This window comes from Agelaius tricolor, unplaced genomic scaffold (assembly GCF_023055355.1).
Source record: "Agelaius tricolor isolate 1412-34295 unplaced genomic scaffold, bAgeTri1.0.p SCAF_5, whole genome shotgun sequence".
In the NCBI taxonomy this organism is placed as follows: domain Eukaryota; kingdom Metazoa; phylum Chordata; class Aves; order Passeriformes; family Icteridae; genus Agelaius; species Agelaius tricolor.
Genome location: NW_027269265.1, coordinates 14,745,154 through 14,765,693, shown reverse-complemented (window position 1 = coordinate 14,765,693; position 20,540 = coordinate 14,745,154). Strand labels below are relative to the sequence as shown.

At 39.9% G+C, this 20,540-nt stretch overlaps 1 protein-coding gene across 7 annotated transcripts in view; it reads left to right on the top strand.

Moving 5' to 3' along the window:
- Positions 1-20,540, top strand: part of TUNAR (transmembrane neural differentiation associated intracellular calcium regulator) — a 162,588-nt gene that overhangs the window by 125,128 nt on the left and 16,920 nt on the right. For 3 of the 7 annotated variants that reach the window (XM_071426540.1, XM_071426542.1, XM_071426543.1), the window contains one exon: positions 7,766-8,060. The exons of 1 other annotated variant lie outside the window; for it this stretch is intronic. In XM_071426540.1, coding sequence (XP_071282641.1) covers positions 8,022-8,060 — 39 coding nt within the window. In that variant the 5' untranslated portion in view covers positions 7,766-8,021. Of the gene's footprint in view, positions 1-7,069; positions 7,609-7,765; positions 8,061-12,834; positions 12,948-18,727; positions 18,749-20,540 lie in introns of those variants that run through there. 3 more of the 7 variants (XM_071426544.1, XM_071426545.1, XM_071426539.1) reach the window with 3 other exon arrangements.

The window sequence follows — 20,540 nt, the reverse complement described above, 5'->3', positions numbered from 1 at the left end:
CAGAGGAGATCTGCATCATTGTAGAAATACTGTGGTAAACAAGGGGTTTCCTGTCTTGCAAGTGGGAATCTAACAGCATCAAAAATAGATATTTCTTTCCCATTCACCCTTGAAAGAACACTTATTCTCTTTGAGTAATGGCATTGCTGTGCCTCTAGAGGTGAAGCTTCCTATCTGAAGACTTTTAACATAAAAGCCCTTATTACCATTTACGGAAAGAAAAAAGACTCTTTGACCATAAATAGGTTTTGTCTTAATTAAGTTTTTTTTTGTCCTCTGAGAACATTTGCTAACTTAAGTATTATTAGTTTTGAAGGGCAAAAATTTTACACGATTCTGTAAGATTTTTTTTATAAGAATGACTATCAGAGAAGGAAGAATTTTGAGTTAAAATTAAATAAATAAATATTTATACTTTTTGTTTGCTTGTATTAAAATATGGTTGTTTACAGAAAGAATTCATTTAAGCTCCATTTCCAATCTGGCTATGATAATTGAAACAAATCCTGCTGGCAGACACAATTATAAATAAACTTCTAAGAATAATTAGAAGTGTAATTAAGAGAAGACTGAGTTATTATCACTTTCTCCTCCATATAATAATTCTGCATAAAAACATGAGAAATGGCTCTCATTAAAATCTCACAGCTGAGAAATCCACAGAAGGGAGTGAGACATTAAAACAAAGCATTCAAGATGTGCAAATACTGTGATTAATTAATTAAACAGAGACCAGCTCCAAGGAAAAGCCTGAAAGCAATTGGGATATTTAAGAAACAGATATATCATAAAGAGTTAACATGTTCAGGTTGGTTTTGATTTTTCTTGTTTTGCTGGTTTTTTTGTTGTTTTTTAAGAGGAGGTAGCTCAGAGTACCTTGTGGATCTATATTTGTGTATTTTGCTGGTATCATTTAACTCTGTGAAATCCTTCTGAATACCAGGACCTTATTCATCAGTAAAGCTTAAAAATACCAATCAATTGAGTTACTATTTAGGAAGGACTTGAAAGAGCCTGGCAGAGGATTCCTGATGGAGATTTTTCCCCTACCAGCTAAGGGGCATTCTCTTTTAAACTTGAGACTTTCTGAGCCGTTCCAAGTGATTTTCACTGGAAGGATCCTTACAAAGATACCTCTGCTAATGGTGAAAAGAAAACCAAACCATCTGCTGAGTCTTCTGTGAAGCAAAGAATGAGAATGAACAGGCATTGGAGAGGTTTTAGCAGTCAGAATCCTGGTATTTTGGAGATCAGCTGTATTCAGAATAGAAATGCCAGCAGCTGCTTAAATCTGGCTTCTGTCACATTCCTCAAGGTACATTTATTCAAATACTGCGCAGTATCATGACAACACCCATACTGTATACTTTGGAGTATTGAATAATGTTCAGGACTACTTTGGCTGTTATGCTACATTAATTCTAGCAGCATCCTGTCGAGCAATTAAGAGCTCTAGGTGTGAATCATATAAATATTCAGGTTATGTTACTTTTCTTAATGCTTGGAAGTTAACGTAGGACAGAAAACCTCTACCTCTTTTGCTAAAGGAGAAAAAAAAATGAAACCAAACAAACAATGAAGAAAAAGAAGAATGGGGAAAAAATTAAAAAAAAAAGAGGGGAGAGAGAGAAATTTTTGTTCTGTGGTATTAAACAGTAATGTCATGTAATACACACCCAAAAGCTTAACAGAACTGTAGTAAGACTAATTTAGCCCATGTCTGTCTAATCCTTCATTAGCATACTATTATTTTTTTGCCCAGTGGGTATATTGCCTGCTGAGAAATAATGTGAATACTTATTAAACAGTAATAACTGTTGCTGCTTGAGAGCTTTTTTGCCACGTGTGAACATGCTTATCTGGAGAAGAATTTCAGGCAGATGATCACCCTTGGGATTCAATGAATTCATGCGTTGCATGTCCTATCTTACTACACGGCTCTACAGCAAGATTTCTGTTTTTCTAATGAGATTCCACTTTGAGCACAGACACTGCAAACACATCATCACCTCTCAGAACACAGTGCTTGTCTTCTGGAGTGCTTCAATGTGAGCACAGAACTAGTCCATTTCAGCAGCTTTAAAGGGGCAAGGCTGCCTCTGTTTGGTGCAACAGGCTCAGCAGTTTCTGTCTGAGACTGGAGGAGTCTCCTAAGAACACAGCTCAGTCATCTTCCCATGGAAATCAGGGAGCATTTTTCTCCCTGTCTCAGAGGATTAGAATAAAACTCTCTATTTTGACATCTAACTTGTGTTCAATATCAATGATTTCTCCCCCGAAAATACAACTGCCACTGCAAATTGCATGTAGAAAATGGAAGTTTAGATCAGGATATCAGTTTTTAAATGGGTTGAAATCACTCATTTATATTTCATTTATATGCTAAGAAGTTAATTTCAAAACATATTTTCTTTTTCTAAGGAAACAAAGATGCTTAGTGTATGCAATGAAAATGGCTGTGCTACTAACCAGGTAGTCACATTTTTTGTGCATACTTTTTTGATACAGCAGTACTGAAATGTTATTTTTAGAGCTAGGGTGATGTAAGTAAGCAGTGTTATATTACTGGTACATAACAAATTTAAACTGAAGCTAACTCTGCAATGAACAAAAATTAGTACTGGAATAGATTATACTTGCTACACTGATGGGAATTAAGGGCAATTTCATTGAAATTAGTGAATGTAAGAGGTTTACATTTCCTTAAATGAATTACAAGTCAGATCCACTAATACTTGTTTCAGACTAGCTTATGAAAGTATGAACAAACCCAACAATTATCAAACAAAAGCTGTAATCTTTTATCATTCTTTAGTCAGTTGGCAGTTAAGTCATAGTAAAGCAGCATTTATTTAAAAAGAAAGAGAATAAAAAATCATAACTGTTTTTCATTTTATTGGCTTTACTTACCATTTACTTACCACATACCATTTTCTTAGTGTCGTAAGTTTTTGACAGCTCTGGTATCCTAGTCTGATTTGCATTGATGGAAATCAGAAAAGAAAGAGACCAGTTGCCATATAGAATATGAAAAATAATTATTAAACTAGTAATACATTTAAAATATGTTTTAAAAAGTGTTTAGGAATGCTAAATATTCTGCAGATAGATGGAACTATGTGTACTTCCTCCGTGATGCTTTGGATTTTTTTTAAATAAAGGTATATTTCTTATGGTTAGATTTTTCAATTAATTGCTGATGACCTGAAAATACACTCTCTGAAGCTCAGACTCTCTTGCATGTAATATGGCATTTAAACTAAAAAGGCAAGAAATCAATTCAGTTGTTTGTGCTGTAATTGACTGAATAGCAAATGTGACACAGGATCTTGAAAGGTCAAAATAAGAAACATGCCCAGAACACTTATTTGTAAATAATTTTCACCAGTTTTTAATCAAAATTTGATTAATAATTGAATTATACCTTTTATTTCATATTTTAAATAATTTTCATTATCTGGGCACACCTTTGTATTTCTGTTAAAATCACTGTATCTTTTACATACAATACTGGATTTAAAAATCTAATTCGCTTCTCAAATCACAGATTCTGGAAAGGTGTGGCTTGCAAGGAATAAAATGATGGTCTTCATAGTATGAAGCTATGGTTGAGGGGAAGGCTAATGTTTTGGGAAGCAAGCTGCTTCATCTGCTTTGGGTGCCTGGACCATGCTGTGGCAGGCAGCAGGGTCAGCTGGGCAGGAGGGAGGTTTTCTGTGTCCCTTGGTGGCCTCTGCACTGTGCTGTGGAAGGCACCTGCTGCTGACAGGCACTGCAGAAGCAGTCTGAGCACACAAAGAGCGAGGCTGGTGCACCTCTGATTCCAGCTCTCTGGTTCTTCCCTGCTCCTGGCTTGCAGGGAGAATTCCCCAGAGACTTTTCCGCTTCAAATTCTTCACTGTCTGACAGTCTGTGGCCCCATCTCCTGAGTTGCCAGGGGCCTCTGCTGTGATTCAGGGCAGAGGAGAGTAATTACCCAGCACAGTAAGGAGCCCATCCACCCTGAGTGCCCTCTGTCCCTGCAGCACAGGCATGCACTCACTCCAGAGAAAGGAGTTGCCCTGTTTCCCTGGCCTCAGCCACCACGCTGTGCTTGCTGCAGCGCTCCCTTGCTTTTTCCAAATGCCACCTTTCCACTTGGCCCTTATCTACACTCTGGACTAGAACATATCAACAGAAGTGTATTTTTTCTTCCCATTTGTCTCCCTGGGGACTTTCTCTCACTATCAGGTCCTGGCAGTAGAGTCTAAGATCAAAAATGGGCTCTGCCTAACCTGGTGCCATGGCTTGTTTCACGTCCCCGTTACTTTGGTGCCCAGGGTCCTGCAGTAGGGGTCCTGTGTGGATCAAGGGCTTTGCCATGGAGAGTGCTGCCAGGTTTTGATGGGACACCAGCTGTACCAGTCCCTCAGGGAATGAGGGCTGACTCAGTCCCAGCTTCTTCTGGTCCTTAGGCACACAGGACACCTATTTTCTCAAAGAGGATAGTGCTACTATTGAAAGGATATAAAGGTGAGAAAAGATGCATAAAAATGGAATAGGAGTAGAACATATGCATTAGTCAGCCTTTTCAATGAATAATAAAAAGCATTTTTATGAGATTAAATTCAAGTCTTGTGTAAGTGAAAGAGGGATACTGTACTTGCTTTCTGTAAGATACTGATTTTTATCTAAGCAGCCTTGCATTCTCTAAAAAAAACCACTAAAAATTTGCACAAATGTTGACATCTCTAAACCTACCTCTTCTAAATTTTTTTAATAGTCTGATAGCTCCTTCTTATACACTAGTTTGCTTCCATTTTGAAATCACCTGTTGTTGACTTTCTTTCTTTCTATGGTTGTTTTGTTTTATTGTTTTGCCCTTCAAACTGCCCTTCCCTAAACCTTCTAAAGATATTTTCTCCTCTACAAAGAACTTCAACACTGTTTGGTATTCTGCCTTGTAAAAAATAAAGTACAAAACAAAGCACATTAAAATATTAATACTTTGTTGTCACACTTTTTAAAGATTGTACTGTTGGGGATAAAAACAGGCACCAGCATGAATGTAAAGGAGTAATAGTGGAAAGATAAAACAACAACTTATCATGCTGAAAGAAATCTTTCTTTACTACGTGTTTGGAGAAATCCATTCATATAGACTTAATAATTCCTTTGCAAGAATTTGTGAAATCTCTCCACCTCTCTTTGTTCCCTTAGTCTAAATGTTCCCATATTTCTCTGGATGTTGTACTTGGGAAATAAAGATTTCCCAGTATATGCTCATATCAATAAACATATTGGATGAACGGAATATATTCTGTAATCTGCTTCATACAGCAGTTCTGCTAACAGGATCTCATGGTTTCCTGAGCTTAGAAGATATGTGAAGCATCTGGCTTTGCTAAGAAAATGAGGCTAAACTGTAGATCTTTCTTTATAAAGCATGAAAGCAGTGTGGTGCAGCTAAGCTACTGTCAGAAAAGTAACTCTCTTCCTTAAGATAACCTGTCCCTTTTCACAAGGACCTGCTGTTTGCCACTTAGATAGGCTCACTAGATACAGGCTGGAGTTTTTCAAGGGGAGAATTCAAAAATTCTGCTCTGTGGCTGCAAGCTAAGGCAATTCTCAGGGCCTTGCCCTTTAACTTATCCTATCACTATAGCTGAATTAAGAGCTGACCTGGCTCAGATCTTTGACAGTAATCGCGCGTGAGCAGTTTGGCCAAGATCTAGTGCTGTACTTTCTGCCAGGTCACAGGGAGAGAAACCTTGAGGTCTTTTCATTTCTTACATCTTACCTGTGCAACAGAAAGACAGCTTAGTCAGTGCTGAACAAATGCCATGATCTGACTAAGGATTTATACAGCCCAAGGGAAATGTCCTCTTTCAGACACTGTGGTGTTTTGGGGAGTCCTTTCAGACTCTAGAGACACAGAGGTCAGTGGAAGCCCTGCCACAAATTGCAGGGTCCATTCCCTTGGCATCAACCTTGCAGAAATCCTCTGTGTTGCTCCTACTGGGCCATCAGTAGAGGCACTCTAGGAGAAACCCCTTTGAGCCAGCTCCAGTTACTCAGTTATCCCATCTCTTTTGTGGGCCAAAACTAAATGTCTTCTTTACTGCTTCACTCTTCCATGGAACTCAAATGTATTAGTTAAAGCAATTATAAGGCTTTGTCAGAGGCATCCCTTTTGTATCAAAACCAGTGTCACAGACACCTAGGCAATTCCTCTGTGTGGTGGTTCTGGTTTAGAGTGCACCCTTTCAGCCAGACAAGTGTCTGCTCTGTCTGAAGTTCAACATGATAGAGAGGTCAGGAATAAGCAACAGTTACTGTTACTGCAGGGGCAGAGCTTAAGTGGCCACATGTTCAACTAGAAACTCACATAAGAGCAGAGCAAATGACATGAAGCTGTGTCAGAGGAGCTTTGGATTGGATATTAGGAACAAGTTCTTTATCCAGAGGGTGGTTGGGCACTGGAACAGGATCCCCAGAAGAGTGGTCACAGCCCCAACCTGACAGAGTTCAAGAAGCATTTGGACAAGGTTCTCAGGCACATGGTGGGATTCTTGAGGATTTCTTGTTCAGGGCCAGGAGTTGGACTTTGATGATCCCTGTGGATCTCTTCCTATTCAGGATATTCTATGTTTCTATGATAACCATGGAACTTTCTTGTCATTTTAACATCTTTGAGATGATTTTTGCTTTTCAGAAGGTGGCTACACCACCCTGATTCACCTACCTGTCAACACAGCAGTTTGGGTTTCTTGTGGCTGCCAGCCCCACTGGCCCAGGCTCCCCAGTCAGGGTGGCAGAGGGGCATTGCTGTCAGGGTGAGGTCAGCCTGCTCTCCTGAGTCCTGCCAGTGCAGCCCAGGCTGGGGGCACCCAGCTCCTCCCTGCTGCCCTGCTGAGGGCTTCTTCCTTGCAAAGCTTCCCTGCAGGGCAGCTCAGGACATCGAGTAGGGTGACAGATTCCAGGAGGAGGGGGGGACAGGAGACGCAGGGGGGACCATCCCCTCTCTCTGCTGCTGCTGCTGCTGCTGCTGCTGGAGCTGGGCTGGAGCCGGAGCCGTCGATGTGGCTCCCCAGAGTTAGTTGCTCAGCAACCAGAATCAATTAATATGCTTTGCAGAAAGTGCAGGGAAAGCCCGAGCTGCTGTCAGCCAGCAGGCGGGAGGCTGAGGGTGACTCAGGATCCCAGTCCTGCCTGACACCCATTTGGTCCCACCCCATCTTCTCCAAACACTCCGTTCTTTTCCCCTTTCTCCTTCCCTAGGGTACTTAATGCGTGTGTCCCCAGATTCTTCAGGCAGAGTACCTCGTTGCTCAAGAAACCTTCTGCTTCAAGGCTTTTGCTTTTAGAGTCTGATTTGTATTTTTTGGTTATTTGTCAGATTTTCTTCAACACTTTTCTAGAAATTCTAATATTCGTGTTCTTTGGGAAGGGAAAGGGGATAGCTGGTGTTTTTGTCAGATGATTTTAAAGATGTCTCAGGATGAAAAGGGTTGTTTGGTAGTACACAGTTGAGCAGCAGCAATGAAAATGCATCATGTGTAAATTGGGAAAGTTTTTGTCTCTTCCTTTGTTACAGATGATCAGCACTGCATAAAGGAGACCAAAGAGGTAGTACTGATTGTTGTGAAACACCTAAATAATAGAATAAATGAGGGGGTGTTGTGGGATGTTTATATCTTCTCCTTTTCAGTGTAGTAATAGGGCTTTGGTAAGGTATTATTTTCTTTTTTTCTTTCTTTCTTTCTTTCTTTGATTTTCTTTGGAGTCCCTCTGATGACAGCGCGAATCTGGGAATGAAGAACTTCTCAGAGCTGATTGGAAATGGCATTGCGGAGCTGAAACTTAACTGGAGGAAATATATCTCCTGAAGAAGAAAATATAATGCACTGTAAGGATCTGTCTTCTGGTGAAAAATTCAAGCCTAGAGAAAACTTGTCCGCTTTGTTAGGAAGAATGGGTTGGACAATTTTCTTCAATTCCAAAGGATATCTGAATGCCATGCTGAGCTTAATCTCTGCAGCATGCTCTGTGCTTCTCATCTCTTCCTGATGCACTGCATGGTAAGGCCTTTTTCCTTTCTTTTAATAATAACTATCTGATGTGGTGAAAGGTATAAAAAAATAGCAATAGTGAAATGAAAATTGAAAAAATGTAGAAACGTGACAAAAGAATGTTTGCTTGCATGGTTGTTTTCAGGAGCAAGTGTCCTGATTACTGCAGCAGCTTTGCAAGATCATTTCTGTCTTTCTCCCTTGCTTTGTGACAGTGTGTATGTGTGTGTGTCTGTGCACACCTGTGCTGTCATCTGCACTTGCACTGGAACATCTGCAGCTGCCCTGTACATATTTCCATGCTAAGGAGGATGTTTAGGAATTTGTTTTGACATTTCTCTCTCTTCTTCCCTCCCTCCTTCGCTCCATTCCCCTCCTCCTGCCTCCTCCTTCTCTTGCTCTGTCTGTTTCTCTGGGGTCATGGTTCTATACCTTCCCTGCACCTCAGTCGTGCACTGACCACTAGAAGGCAAAAATGGGAGGTAAAAGAAATTCTATATCATGCAAGAATGAGTAATATTATTTTAGTAAATGAAAGCTACAGAAAGGTTTTGAATGTCTGCAATACTGGCAGGTACAAAAGATTTATTCTATTTTGTATCCATGGGAAACAACTACCAAGTGCAGACTTGGATGCTGTGTTTTAGAAACAGTGGGAGAGACATCCTCTTACGCAAGTCAGGAAGCCGAAAATGTGAATTATTACCCAGGTCATAAAATAAACAAATCCAGTGTGGGATGTTCTCACATCAAGTAACTCTTGCTGTGTATTAGAGGAGTGTTCAGAATTATTAGAAATACCTTCAGTGGGCATTGGAAGGTATTTTTTGTTAATAGCTGTAATGTGGTTTTGTCTTCCTGGATGAAGGGTGCTAGGGGAGTGCAAGGAGATGTAACTACCTGACTTAAAAAATACTTAGGGTCATTGTCAAGAAATTGCCTAGCAGATCAGGAATTGCACAATTAATAAACTGGGATGGAAGAGCAGATTTCTTTTCCAGGAAGTCTGGTTTATTTGGGTCTCTGTTTTAGAAATTAGGGAGAACTAAAAGGTGGTATACCACTATAGTGGTAATGTGAAACATATTTATTTTCTTATGCATCCTGGTTGATCACTGAGTTTGGAAAGTTGAGTGGTTCTTGAGTAAATTGTGGACCTGCCTCCACTCTGAGGGGAAACCCTTGGAAATCTGACTGCTTTTGAAGGAGCTGGAAAAAGGTCAGGAGCAGGTTTGTGTGGCAGCTGCCATGGACTGTGCAGCTGGGTATGGAGAGGACAGGTTCCTGGCAGCAGGTTTTCAGGATGGGAAGGATAAATAAAGCCAAAAATACAAAAGCCAGGCTACAGCAGGACTCAAGAACAAGAATCAGAGCTTAAATACGATTCAAAAGATGTAATTTTGTAGTATTTCCCAATGAATCTCCTCCTTATATGATGGAGGACTCCATAAGGCAGTTTTTAAAGAGAAAATGGCAATGCAACTTCTTCAAATCACTGCAGCAGGAGGAAGCACAGAGGAAAAAACACATTGTAGTGTGACAATACTTCAACAGGGTTCAGAGGAATCAGCCTTGACTTTAGGAGTAAAGGTTCAAATCACATATACATGTGCACTGAAGCAGAATTTTTTGTGTATTTTACTATCTAAAATGTGTGACTACTGTAAGAACCAATAAGCAAAACTAAGGAAGAACACAACCCATAAATGTCATCTTCACTGTCAGAGAGAATCTCTTTCTTGTAGAAGTCATCCCCTCAACTCTCTATGTGAACAAGAACTGCATCCAACATTCAAGTTGCCCGTTGCAAACCTGTCCTCACATCAGCAGTTCTACGTCAATCAGTGGAACAACTTGCATGAATATTATTGTTTAACCCCAGCTGGAAGCTAAACACTGCAGGGCTGCTTGCTCACTCCCCTCTGGTGAGGGGATAGGAGAGAGAACCAGAAAAGTACAAGTGAGAAAACTCATGGGTGAGACAAAGACTGTTTAGCAGGTAAAGCAAAGGCCACACACACTCAAGCAAAGCAAAACAAGGAATTCATTTACCACTTCCCGTGGTTCAGTCACCTCTGGGAGAGCCAGTCTCCATTGTCTGTAATGGCTACTTGGGAAGACAAATGCCATCATTTTGAACATTTTTTCTCCCCTTTTCCTTTGTCTTTCCCCTGTTTTATATGCTATTTCATGTGTTTTATATGACACTATATCGTACAGAATATCCCTTGGGTCACTTGGGGCCATCTCTACCAGCTGTGTTCCCTCCCAGCTCCTTGTGCAGCCCCAGCCCAGTCTCTGGTGGGGTAGGATGAGAGGCACCAAAGGCCTGGGCTCTGTGAAGGCTCTGCTCAGCAAGAGCTAAAACATCTCTGTATTGTGAGTATGCTTCTAGCACCAAACACAACCTCATACTAATTACTAGAAAGAAAACCAGCTCTCTTCCAGCTAAACCCAGCACATTATTCCTTATAAATATTCTACACCATTTACATCATGCTCAGGTACCACACTATCCAATACATCCTCATTAACCAACCCCGCTTTCCATCTTTATATATAGCATGTAGATATCACTCCCTTAGTCTATGGACCACCCTTATAAAACATCCAGAAATGTCCACAAAATCTCTATTTAGCCCATGTTCATTTAGCCCATGACTTTGGGCTCCATCTCTTACAGCGGTCACTCGGAATGGGAGAGGTCAGAACTAGCACAGTGAGTAAGAACTACTCATGTGGATAAATTCTAAAAGGTTTTGTAAGACCAGGCTCTTTGTCATGGCAACAGATTTATTAGGCTTCAGGCATAATTTGGATTTTCCCTCTAAACAAAATTATATTTCTTTTTACCTATGCAAATCTTCTGCCTTGTAATTAGAGCAAGAAAAATAGGTTAATTACATTCTTAAAGATCATGTAACTGTACAGATACATTGTTAGAGAAAAATTATCAGAGTATGCAAAAATTTACCTTTATTAGTGGCTTCCAAAATGAAGCAAAGTGTATTCTTATTGGAAACATTCGTTGCCTTATTATTTTTCTGATAGTATTAACATTGCTACTGGGTATTGTCAATTTTTCCAGGAACCCATCCTGGGTTCATTTGAAACATCACTGAATTACAAAATACTCTCTATTATTAGGTTCAAGGATACTTACCCAGCTTTTTACTACATTAAATATGTTCATTTTTTAGTTAATACATGATGTTTAGCTCTTTAGTTGATCCAGGAACATTTATCTTTACAGTATAGAAACACAATATGAAATCATAATTATAGTAAACTTCCTACAGAATGTAGATATATATTGAAATAGGAAGGATAAAATCATCTGGGTTTCATTTCTCTGTGCAATTTTGCATGCTTATAAATGTCTATATTATTAGGATATATATTACATAACAAGCAATATTTAATTAATTGTCATTTGTAAAGAACAGTTCCTTTTTGCATAGGATTTATATTCCACAAGGTTATGCATTATGGTAGAATGAAAAATAGTTAAAAAACAAGCATAGCAGTTTAATATGTATCCACTACACTAATGCAGTAATAAGTTCATTTTTTTATTTTATCCCTGTGATGAACATTGTGATAATAGTGGATTCTTTTCTAAAGAGTGTGTATTTTGAGAGAGAAGGGTTTGCATGATGCAGGGTGTTCATTTCCTTTAGCATACATTACTGCCCATGATTTGCTGTGACTTAAGACACTTTAGTGACATTTAAAATAATTTTAAACTTGCACAACAGCTGCATTTGGCTTTCTCTGTCAATTCTAAAGCACGTAAAATTAGTAAATTCCTTTTCTTTTAAGATACTTATAGTAAAAGTTTGATGCTGAGAACATCTGTATTTCATTTCAGTCCATTGGACTATTTCTTTAGATAAACAGTATGAATTAAAGCTTGAACCATCTGCATTGTCAGGGAAGTTATACTGAGCAGTGGAAATATTTCCCACACCTGCAGTAACTACTTCCAGTCAAGAAAAATGTGGCACATAAGTATTCCCTCTATTCCTGAAAGCTTTGAGCTGTCTTGATTCAAGATCCAGCAGAAACCTGATTTTGCAAAGGCCTGAAAAAAATCCAAAACAAATTCCAAATGAAGCTTGAAGTTTTGACATTTAAGTGTAAATGTCCACAGAAAGAATGTTTCTTGGTCAAGCAATTTCTATAGATCAGCATCTGTGTTTTACATAAACCAGGATCAAAAATTGAATTTTTTTAAAAAATGAGAAGTTCTAAAAATTAATATGTTTGGAAATGCTGATGTCAAAATGACACAAGATTTCATTTTGACATTTTAAATCAGACTTCCATTTGTTACAAGAAATTGTACTATCTGTTTTTCTGTTTTTCTCGGTGAAATTTTGCAACTTTTTTTTTTGTTTTTGTTTTAGCGGGAAAGTGTTTTGTTGTTGTTGAAAGAGATTTTTTTCACTGAATCTCTTATAGCTGTCCCCATATTTATTGTCTCTCACAAGTCATTCCTTTAACTGGAAGCTTTCTGAAGGGTCATCTTTAGCATTACATATTGCCCAGCCCCACATTGCTGACACTGAGCAGCAGTTCTCACCAGGCCCATGGCAGAACATGATCTCTGATGGCGATTCCCTCCTTTAATTCTTCTTGTGTCTTCAAAAAAATGCAGGCCTCTATTTTTCTGAGTTTTACAGATTCCAGAAGTAGTGCTTTTTACTACAAAAGCCTTCAAGAGGCCTTCAAAAGGCATGCAGGAAAGAGTAGAATTAATCTAGTATTAATATCCTTATTTAAATAGATAAAGAAGGGAGCAACAAAGAAAGTGCCCAAAGCTATACTGGCAAGGGAAGAGTTCGGAATTGAACCCAAATGTCCTTATTCTCAGTTCAGCACAGTCCCTGCAAGGTTGGTCTTCATTTTGTTCATTTCTTTGCTTAATGGCTTATATTTGGACTTTTAAGTTAATACTAGCTGAAGTATCAAATGTGAAAGGGAATTACTGATGCATACTTCCTTTCCAGTCTGACACAGTTGTCCTAAAAATTCTTTTTTCTCTCCTGAGCCATTCTGTTTGAATGTAACCATTAATTATGTAATTGCTTTGCTACACAGGGGAAGTAGTTCCTCTATTAAAGAGAAAATTACTAAATATGAATATCCTAAACCTGCCATACAGGTTCTGGGGGATGTACATATATACCTGTTTATACTGTCAGACTTTAGGGACAGCTGTGGGGCTATGCAATGGTTTTGAAGGCCTTTGGCAAATTAATCAAATTTCAACACAGAAAAAAATCCAACTAAAAAGACTGATGTCTGGAATCCACACAGGTCATTATGAATCCAGCACTTGTGGGAAAAATAGGTGAAAGAGAGAATATGATACCTAACAGTGATTATTATTATTATTAACCCTGGTATGCCTCCTCTGTCCAAGGTAATCAAGTTTTGTATCCTCTTTATGAGAAATGAAAAGATGGTTTGCATGGAAAGTACTTAGTAGCTAAAATTACATCTCAAGTTGGGGGAAAAAAAAATCTGACTTGTCATCTTAATACAAGCTCAGAAAAATTTTCTACATGTCAAGAAGGAAAAATAGCTTTTTGCGAATTGCCAGAGTTTTGGAATGAGTTCTGCAGAAGAATATCCCAGAAATCTGCTTCACATCAGTCTATTTGTGCAGCTCCAGGTGTTAAATGCCTCTGGGTGCTGGCAAGTACAGGACTTGCCCAATTACCCAGTGACATATTAATGTAGAAGAATATGAAAGTCTGATTAAAAACGGTACTTTACTGGAAATCTCATCTCACTTTGGTTTTATTCCTGAAAAATGTTAAGAAGAGAACTTAAAATGGACCTTACTGCACCAAGTATAATCTTTTATTTTTTCTGACATAAACTTTTTACAGGCTTATAATGGAAAAATGTTAGCAAGGAATGCTTTTGTCAATACATACTCCACTGTAGTAAGGAATTACATAACCTGCTTCAAAATAATGGTCTCCAGTGCAGAGAGCTCAGCAGCCAGGAGGATCACCTGCACTCTGATTTCATCCACAGTGATGGTGCAGAGGGTCATCTCCAGCCTACCTCAGCCTTCCACAGTAAACTGTTACCTCTAAATATCATAAAAGAAGTTCTGAAAGTCTTTTTTAGCTAAGCTGGAAATTTTTGCCGTGGAATCTTGGATATTAGAGTACATAAAGGTATTTAAGTTCAAGCACATGCTGGTGCTTAAGGACTTAACATATCACACGGACTGTACTTATTTTTTAAGCCAGAGGGAGCAAGGTATCCAAATACCTTTGAGGATCTGACCATGGGGATTTATAATATTTGTTTATTTTCCACAGCATTAGGAGTCAGGAAAGTAAATCTAATTATTGTAGTTGGGTAATTACTGAAACTTGACAGGTAAAGTGGTTTTTATTTGGCTGAGAAATATTGGAGAACAACTGAAGTCCATCAACATAAATAATGAAAAATAAATAATGAATTTCATTAAGAGCCTCAGAGGATATTAATGCAATCCATATTCTTAACTTCTGAATTCTGAAAATTTGTGATTTATCATTTTATGCATATGTCTTTAGATACTGAAAAGCAACACTTTCTCCTCCATGTGAAACAGTGATACATTTGATAAGAAAAATTAGGACTTTATTTTGACACATCCCAAAGCTTAGCAATACTGTCTGCAAAGTGAGATTTTACTGAACTGTGTTAAGAATGCCAGAAAATTTCTTTTAAGAAGGGCAAGCCTAATATTTGAAAACAAAACCATGTAACTTTTTGAATGGGAAATCTGATGACAAGACTGTCTAAGAGCTGTGCGTTGGAATTCCTTTTTTTACCTTGCATCTAAACAAAACACTGGGTAAAAGGTAAAAGGTTTTTTACCTTGCATCTAAACAAAACACTGGTAAAAGGTTTTTTGTTCAGGTGTTCACAGTAAATGTAACTTTTCACTGAATTCAGAAGCACTACAAAATACTTAGCAGAGGAAGGCAGGATTTCAGAAAGGCTTTTAAATAATTCTTGAAAGTGGCTCTTAATGGATGACCACAATGGGCCTTAGGATAGTATTGTTTCTGTGCTGCTGAGCACAGTACTTGTCCTCTGTATGTATTAATGAAAGCTAGAAAACAAACCTTTCTCTAGGAAGGTTTTCAGTAATGTCATGCCCATTTGGTTTGGGGTGACCTCATTCCATAGCAAATGGAAGGTTGCACCAAAGTGCTCTGAAGCCTGGCACAGCTGGATGAGTTCTAAAAACACTGCTGTGGAAATGTATAACAATCTACACTGTACCTGCTCCTCTGGAGCCATTCTGAGGTGTTGTTGGCTCAGCATAAAGGTAATGGCATCTTTGACATTACTTAATATAATGTTCAGCATGTTTTAATGGGTCATTTCACTGGGACCACCCTGACTAACATGATGTACCTCATGGCATGGTTTTAATACACAAGCTCTTTAGAGGAGATTGAGGAAGGGCTGCTCTATTACTTCTGTTCCCAATTGTTCTGCTACAAATTCTGTCTCTCTTCGTGTGCTTTCAAAAGGAATTTTAAGGGATCACTGTTGTCTTTCAGCTTATTTGTTGGCCCCACCCTGAAAACCATGCAATGGATATTTAATGCTGAAAGGTCCCAAGTATCTGTTCCATTCCTCACTGAATTTTAGTAAACTAGTACAAGACCACAAATCACATCTACAATGTTTCAAAAGGGGAGATAGATCAAAAGCCTCACTTAAAAAAACCCCAAAAATCCGTAAGCAGACCATGTGTAATGGTACAGAGAGTTTTGCTACAATGGTTTTGCTGAATTTATCTCCAAATCCATTTCTGACCTCTCATCTTACTTTCAGCAGATTATGAGTACATGAAAAAGGTACACCAAATGGGCATCACAGGGGTTTAATGTCAAGAACACTCATGTTCCTTACCTCACAAACTCTTCCAACCTACAGCACCTCACATGGAGGTGCAGCATCTCTCTGAAGAAGTCAAGTTGCATGTGAAGAGAGAAACAACCTTTCTGAATCCCTCCAGGTTAAGCATATGAATAGCACTGTGTGAATATGATGCAAACAGACAGGATCAATAAGCAATTTCCTTCATAAAACAGAGACCTTCAGTTAAAATCTGAAAATTTTTTGCCAAGTTACAGCACATGAATTACTGTATATCTAAAGAACCTGGCATCCTCTCCTCCTTGCCCACATGTCTCTAGCAGATGCTTGTAGAATTCATCTTCCCTTGTTCTTTTTTGTGTTTCTCCCAGTCCATGTGGACACACATGGTTAAACCCCATGGCAGTGCACCTGGGTACATCCATGCATTGCTCGTGGGTACAAACCAGGATTCTCATCCCTTCAGTGCATATATGCACATGTGCCTCCTGTGAGGGGTCACAGCTGTGGGACCACACCCTGTCCTGCCTCACCAGGGACCTGATCTCCCCTGTGGCTTACAGACAGCTCCTCTGCCCTCAGTATACTGCTAAGACCAGAAACCTCAGCTGCATAAATGATGTGTGCACAAATCACATCTTCCATGTAATTAAAAAGCCAGCCAGCATGGCCTCATGGGCCATGGCCATGTGCCACTTTGTTTTTAGGTTATGTGCTCTGTCAGTATGATCTTGTGGGCCATATCCATCACAGACCCTCCCTGCTCCTCAAGGCAAAGCCCAGGCTCTGTGCTCAGAATTCAGTTTTCACTCATATGATGACTGCTACTCTGTTATAAAACGATCCCACAGAGATGAGCTGAGATGCTTTGGGTAGCTGTTAGGGTAGGGAAATCACAACCAGGTAGGACTCTTCCACTTCAGCTGCTTGCTTTAGGCTTTGGGTGTGAAATGCAGCACTTTGCACATGAACACGCCTGTGTCCTCAGTGCGGGGTGAGAGCTACCATGCTACTTGTGACTGTCACAGCTGCTGTGAATTGAACTGGAGCCAGGATAGAGCACTTAAGAAAGTCCCCACAGCCCCAGTTCCCCACAAATACAAGAGGTTGGGCCAAAGCTGCTATCTACTTCACACTTCTTTTTCTCCTGGTCTGGAGGTATGAAGTCCCATCCTCTTTGCTTTTACAAGATGTAAAGATGCTGATCCTCCTGGAAATCAGGTTACCATCACTGTGGGAGACAGCTTCCAGATCTGTTTGTCAGGACTACTGAACCTTGCTTGTGTGTCCCAGGGTGAGGATTAATCTGTTAATGTTTGTAAAAAGCTATGTAAATGATCTGTATCATGCTGACAGGTCAAGTACTGCATTGCTCACTGGCTGCTCCTCCTGACAGCTTAAGATACATGCCAAACAATGCCTGCTCTTTCAGACCATGTTCACTGATGTAGTTTGACTGCCTTAACCCTCTCAGGATTTGGACTGACTGCTTCTAGCCTACTGATTGGATGATAAAGCACAAATATGCAAAGCCAGTGCTTTTCACATAAGCTAGAATTCAATACAGACATTGATTTATGCTTGCACAGGACCATGGGCTCAAAGAAAACCTCTTGGATCTATTACAGTACATGTGCAGTCCAGGTCCTGAAGGACAGTGGAAAGCAGTGAGCCAAGCAGAGCTCAGGGCTGTCCTTGGCTGTGGGCAGGAGGCAGCAGCAGAAGCTGCTTTTGTCAGCCACTGGCAGGATTTGGCCCCGCTGCACCTGCAGGAGCTGCAGAAGCTCAGAACAGCTGCAAGGCTCAGCAAAACTCATCCAAGAATGTGAATCCTACCAAGAGGAGGGTGTGCTTGAAATTTGGGAACCTTTTTGTTCTGTGCTTATCACATAGATTGCAGGTAATATCAGTTATTGAGATCAGGGTCTGACAGAGGTAGATATTGAAGAAATTATAAGCAAAACAGCTTCTTCTAGAGAATTAAATTCTGAGTGAATGGAACTCCCATAAGTAATGCTTCAAGCACACAGAATGCCAAAAAGATAGTAACTAATTTCACTGTCTGCTTGACTACATTCTTGGTCCCAGTTACCAGCATTACATGTGGAACTTTATGTTGATTTTTGTTATTAATGATTAATACTTTCATTATCTATAAAGCCTTTTGCAGAGAGGATCACTTGCAAAAGAGGATCTTTACAGATGTCTCTCTGGGTCTAACTGCACTTTTCCTTAACTACCTAAGCTAGAAAGCCATGCTGCAGCATGATGCAGGGGCTGTTCTCCTTATAAGCTGTTACTAATCAAGATTAGGATCGACAAAAGAATGGGACTTTCTGAGAATCTTCATGGTTGCATGGTCTTCTTTGAGGTTACTGGAAGTGATAACTTACTAGTTGACTCATTTTCAGGGACTCACACAGGGCTGTAGAGTCTATACATACTCGAGCAATTTGGATGAGCAGGTGACTACAAAGTACATTTTGTTTCTCCCACTGCTGCTCATCTGGGCAACTTTTGATTTCAAAGCCTAATCCAGTACCTGATAGTCAGTGAGAATTGTGCCACTGATTTCTTCCACAGCTGGATCAAATCACAGGCTTGTTTCATCTTCACCACTGGTACAAGTTGCTGTGGTAGAAAATAGAAATATACCTTGGCTTTGCACTTTGTTTCTTTATCTTTACTTTTCATTCCTTTCCTCTTTCAGATATTTACCTGCCAAATACTTGGGGCTTCAGCAAATGTTCAGGGCATATCTGTGTGTCTCTGCACACACATCTCCACTGGTATGTGAATTGCTGCTCCACAGCAGGCTATCTCCAAGATTTAGCACACCTCTTGTTTTGTTTCTCTCAAGCAGCCTCTGTCAGCTGCAAAACTCCATGAGAATAATTGATAATGAAAGGAACTGATTTCTTCTTTCTCCTTGTAAAATGGTAGCACAACTCCATTTTAGGTCTTTGTTAACACTTGCACTAAGCAATGTGTATAAATGTACCCAGCTGGCATTGATCTAGCTGGATTGAGCAACAGGTAGGGGAGAGGTGATAGGGCATGGGCTTCAGAGTGCATCTCCAGGGGGTAGCAGGAATGTGGCTGGGGTTTCAGGTAGCTGCTCCTCGTGGGGGTCCAGGCCTTTTATTTTCTAGGAGACTTCTGCTCCCACCTGGCTAGGTGGCAGCTGCCTTGGGCACAGTTATGTGTGCAGCAGTCCTGCAGCAATCACTGTGGCAGAGAAATAGCTGATGTCAATTAAAAAATTACTGCAAGCTGGAAAAGTTGGAACAAGATGAATTTATAAGCCTTGTTTGGAAAGTTTTAAATATCTTGTTTACTGTGCTGTTAAAAAAAAAAAAGGTAAAATGTTAAAAAACAATTAAGACCAATCATCTGTAAATCTTCCTTTGATGTGATGCCTAGTGATATTGTAGTGTTTACAGTTTTGACAGCAGCATGACACAAGAAAAAAAAATAAAAATTAGCATTTACAAGAAGTCAGGAATGAGAAAACAGAAGGAAGACAGCAGACATTTATGCTAACAGAGGGATTATGGCTTTCAAGAAAGGGCAATGTGCCATCTATATAGCACAATCATTTTTGTAAATCCCTGTTTTCCTTCTTGGCAATTACCACCTGGCAGGAGTGAGGAAGAGGCAGCCCATACACTGCTTTGACAAGATGGCAATCGTGTTCTTTAATAAAATGTTTAGTAGCTCTGCACAGCATTGTCCCAGCAGCATATGACTGGGGGAGAGTGCTAATATTAAAGGAGGGCAAAGACACAGTTTCTCAGAGCCAGAATTGTTCATGCTGACCAGCTTCCCAACTGCAAAGGGTGTCCCTGTGTTCATGAAGGTGCCCTTAGAACCCCAGAGGCCCTGACTCCTCAGTCCCCACCTGGTGCTCTGGCCCCTCAAACATCCTTCCTGTGACAGGCAACAGCATCCACCAAAACTGTAATCCATGTGCAATGTAGGAGAGTTTGTTCTTAGCTGGTTGGGCAGTGTACAGAAGGTGGCACGTGTTGGTTAAGCATGGTGTACATGCAGGTACCTGTGAGAAAGCTGTTCTGTTCTTAAACATTAGCAAATATCTGCATGTGGTGAAGTGCTGTGGATTTGTAAGTCATGCACATTTTCTCCTCAGTAATGTTTACTTTAGCCCCAGGGACAATGCAGAGAGTAGCTGTGACCAGAATGGATGACTTCATTAGAGGAGGGAACTTACCCAGCCTCACTGACAGATTTTTATGAAGGGTTTCCCAAAGCCAGCCTGCAGCAGTGCATCACTACAGATACGCTTCTGACATTTGTAGTTCAAGAAGCAGCAGTACTAAAAGTAAAACACTGCCAGTGGGTTTCCATAAAAAGCCTGATTCTTGGATTATTTCTGGGGGTTTCAGTGGAGCTATGAGCTGTACCACCCTAAGCTTTCTCTTGGAAGGACTTGACCAGCCTGCATCCATCTTCCTTTCCACCCCTGCCAAACAGTGCTGCAAGCTCCAGAGAAGCAAGGGCTGGAGAAAGGAACCAGAATTTTGGAGCAACTGGAAGAAAGAGACACATGAACTCAAGAAA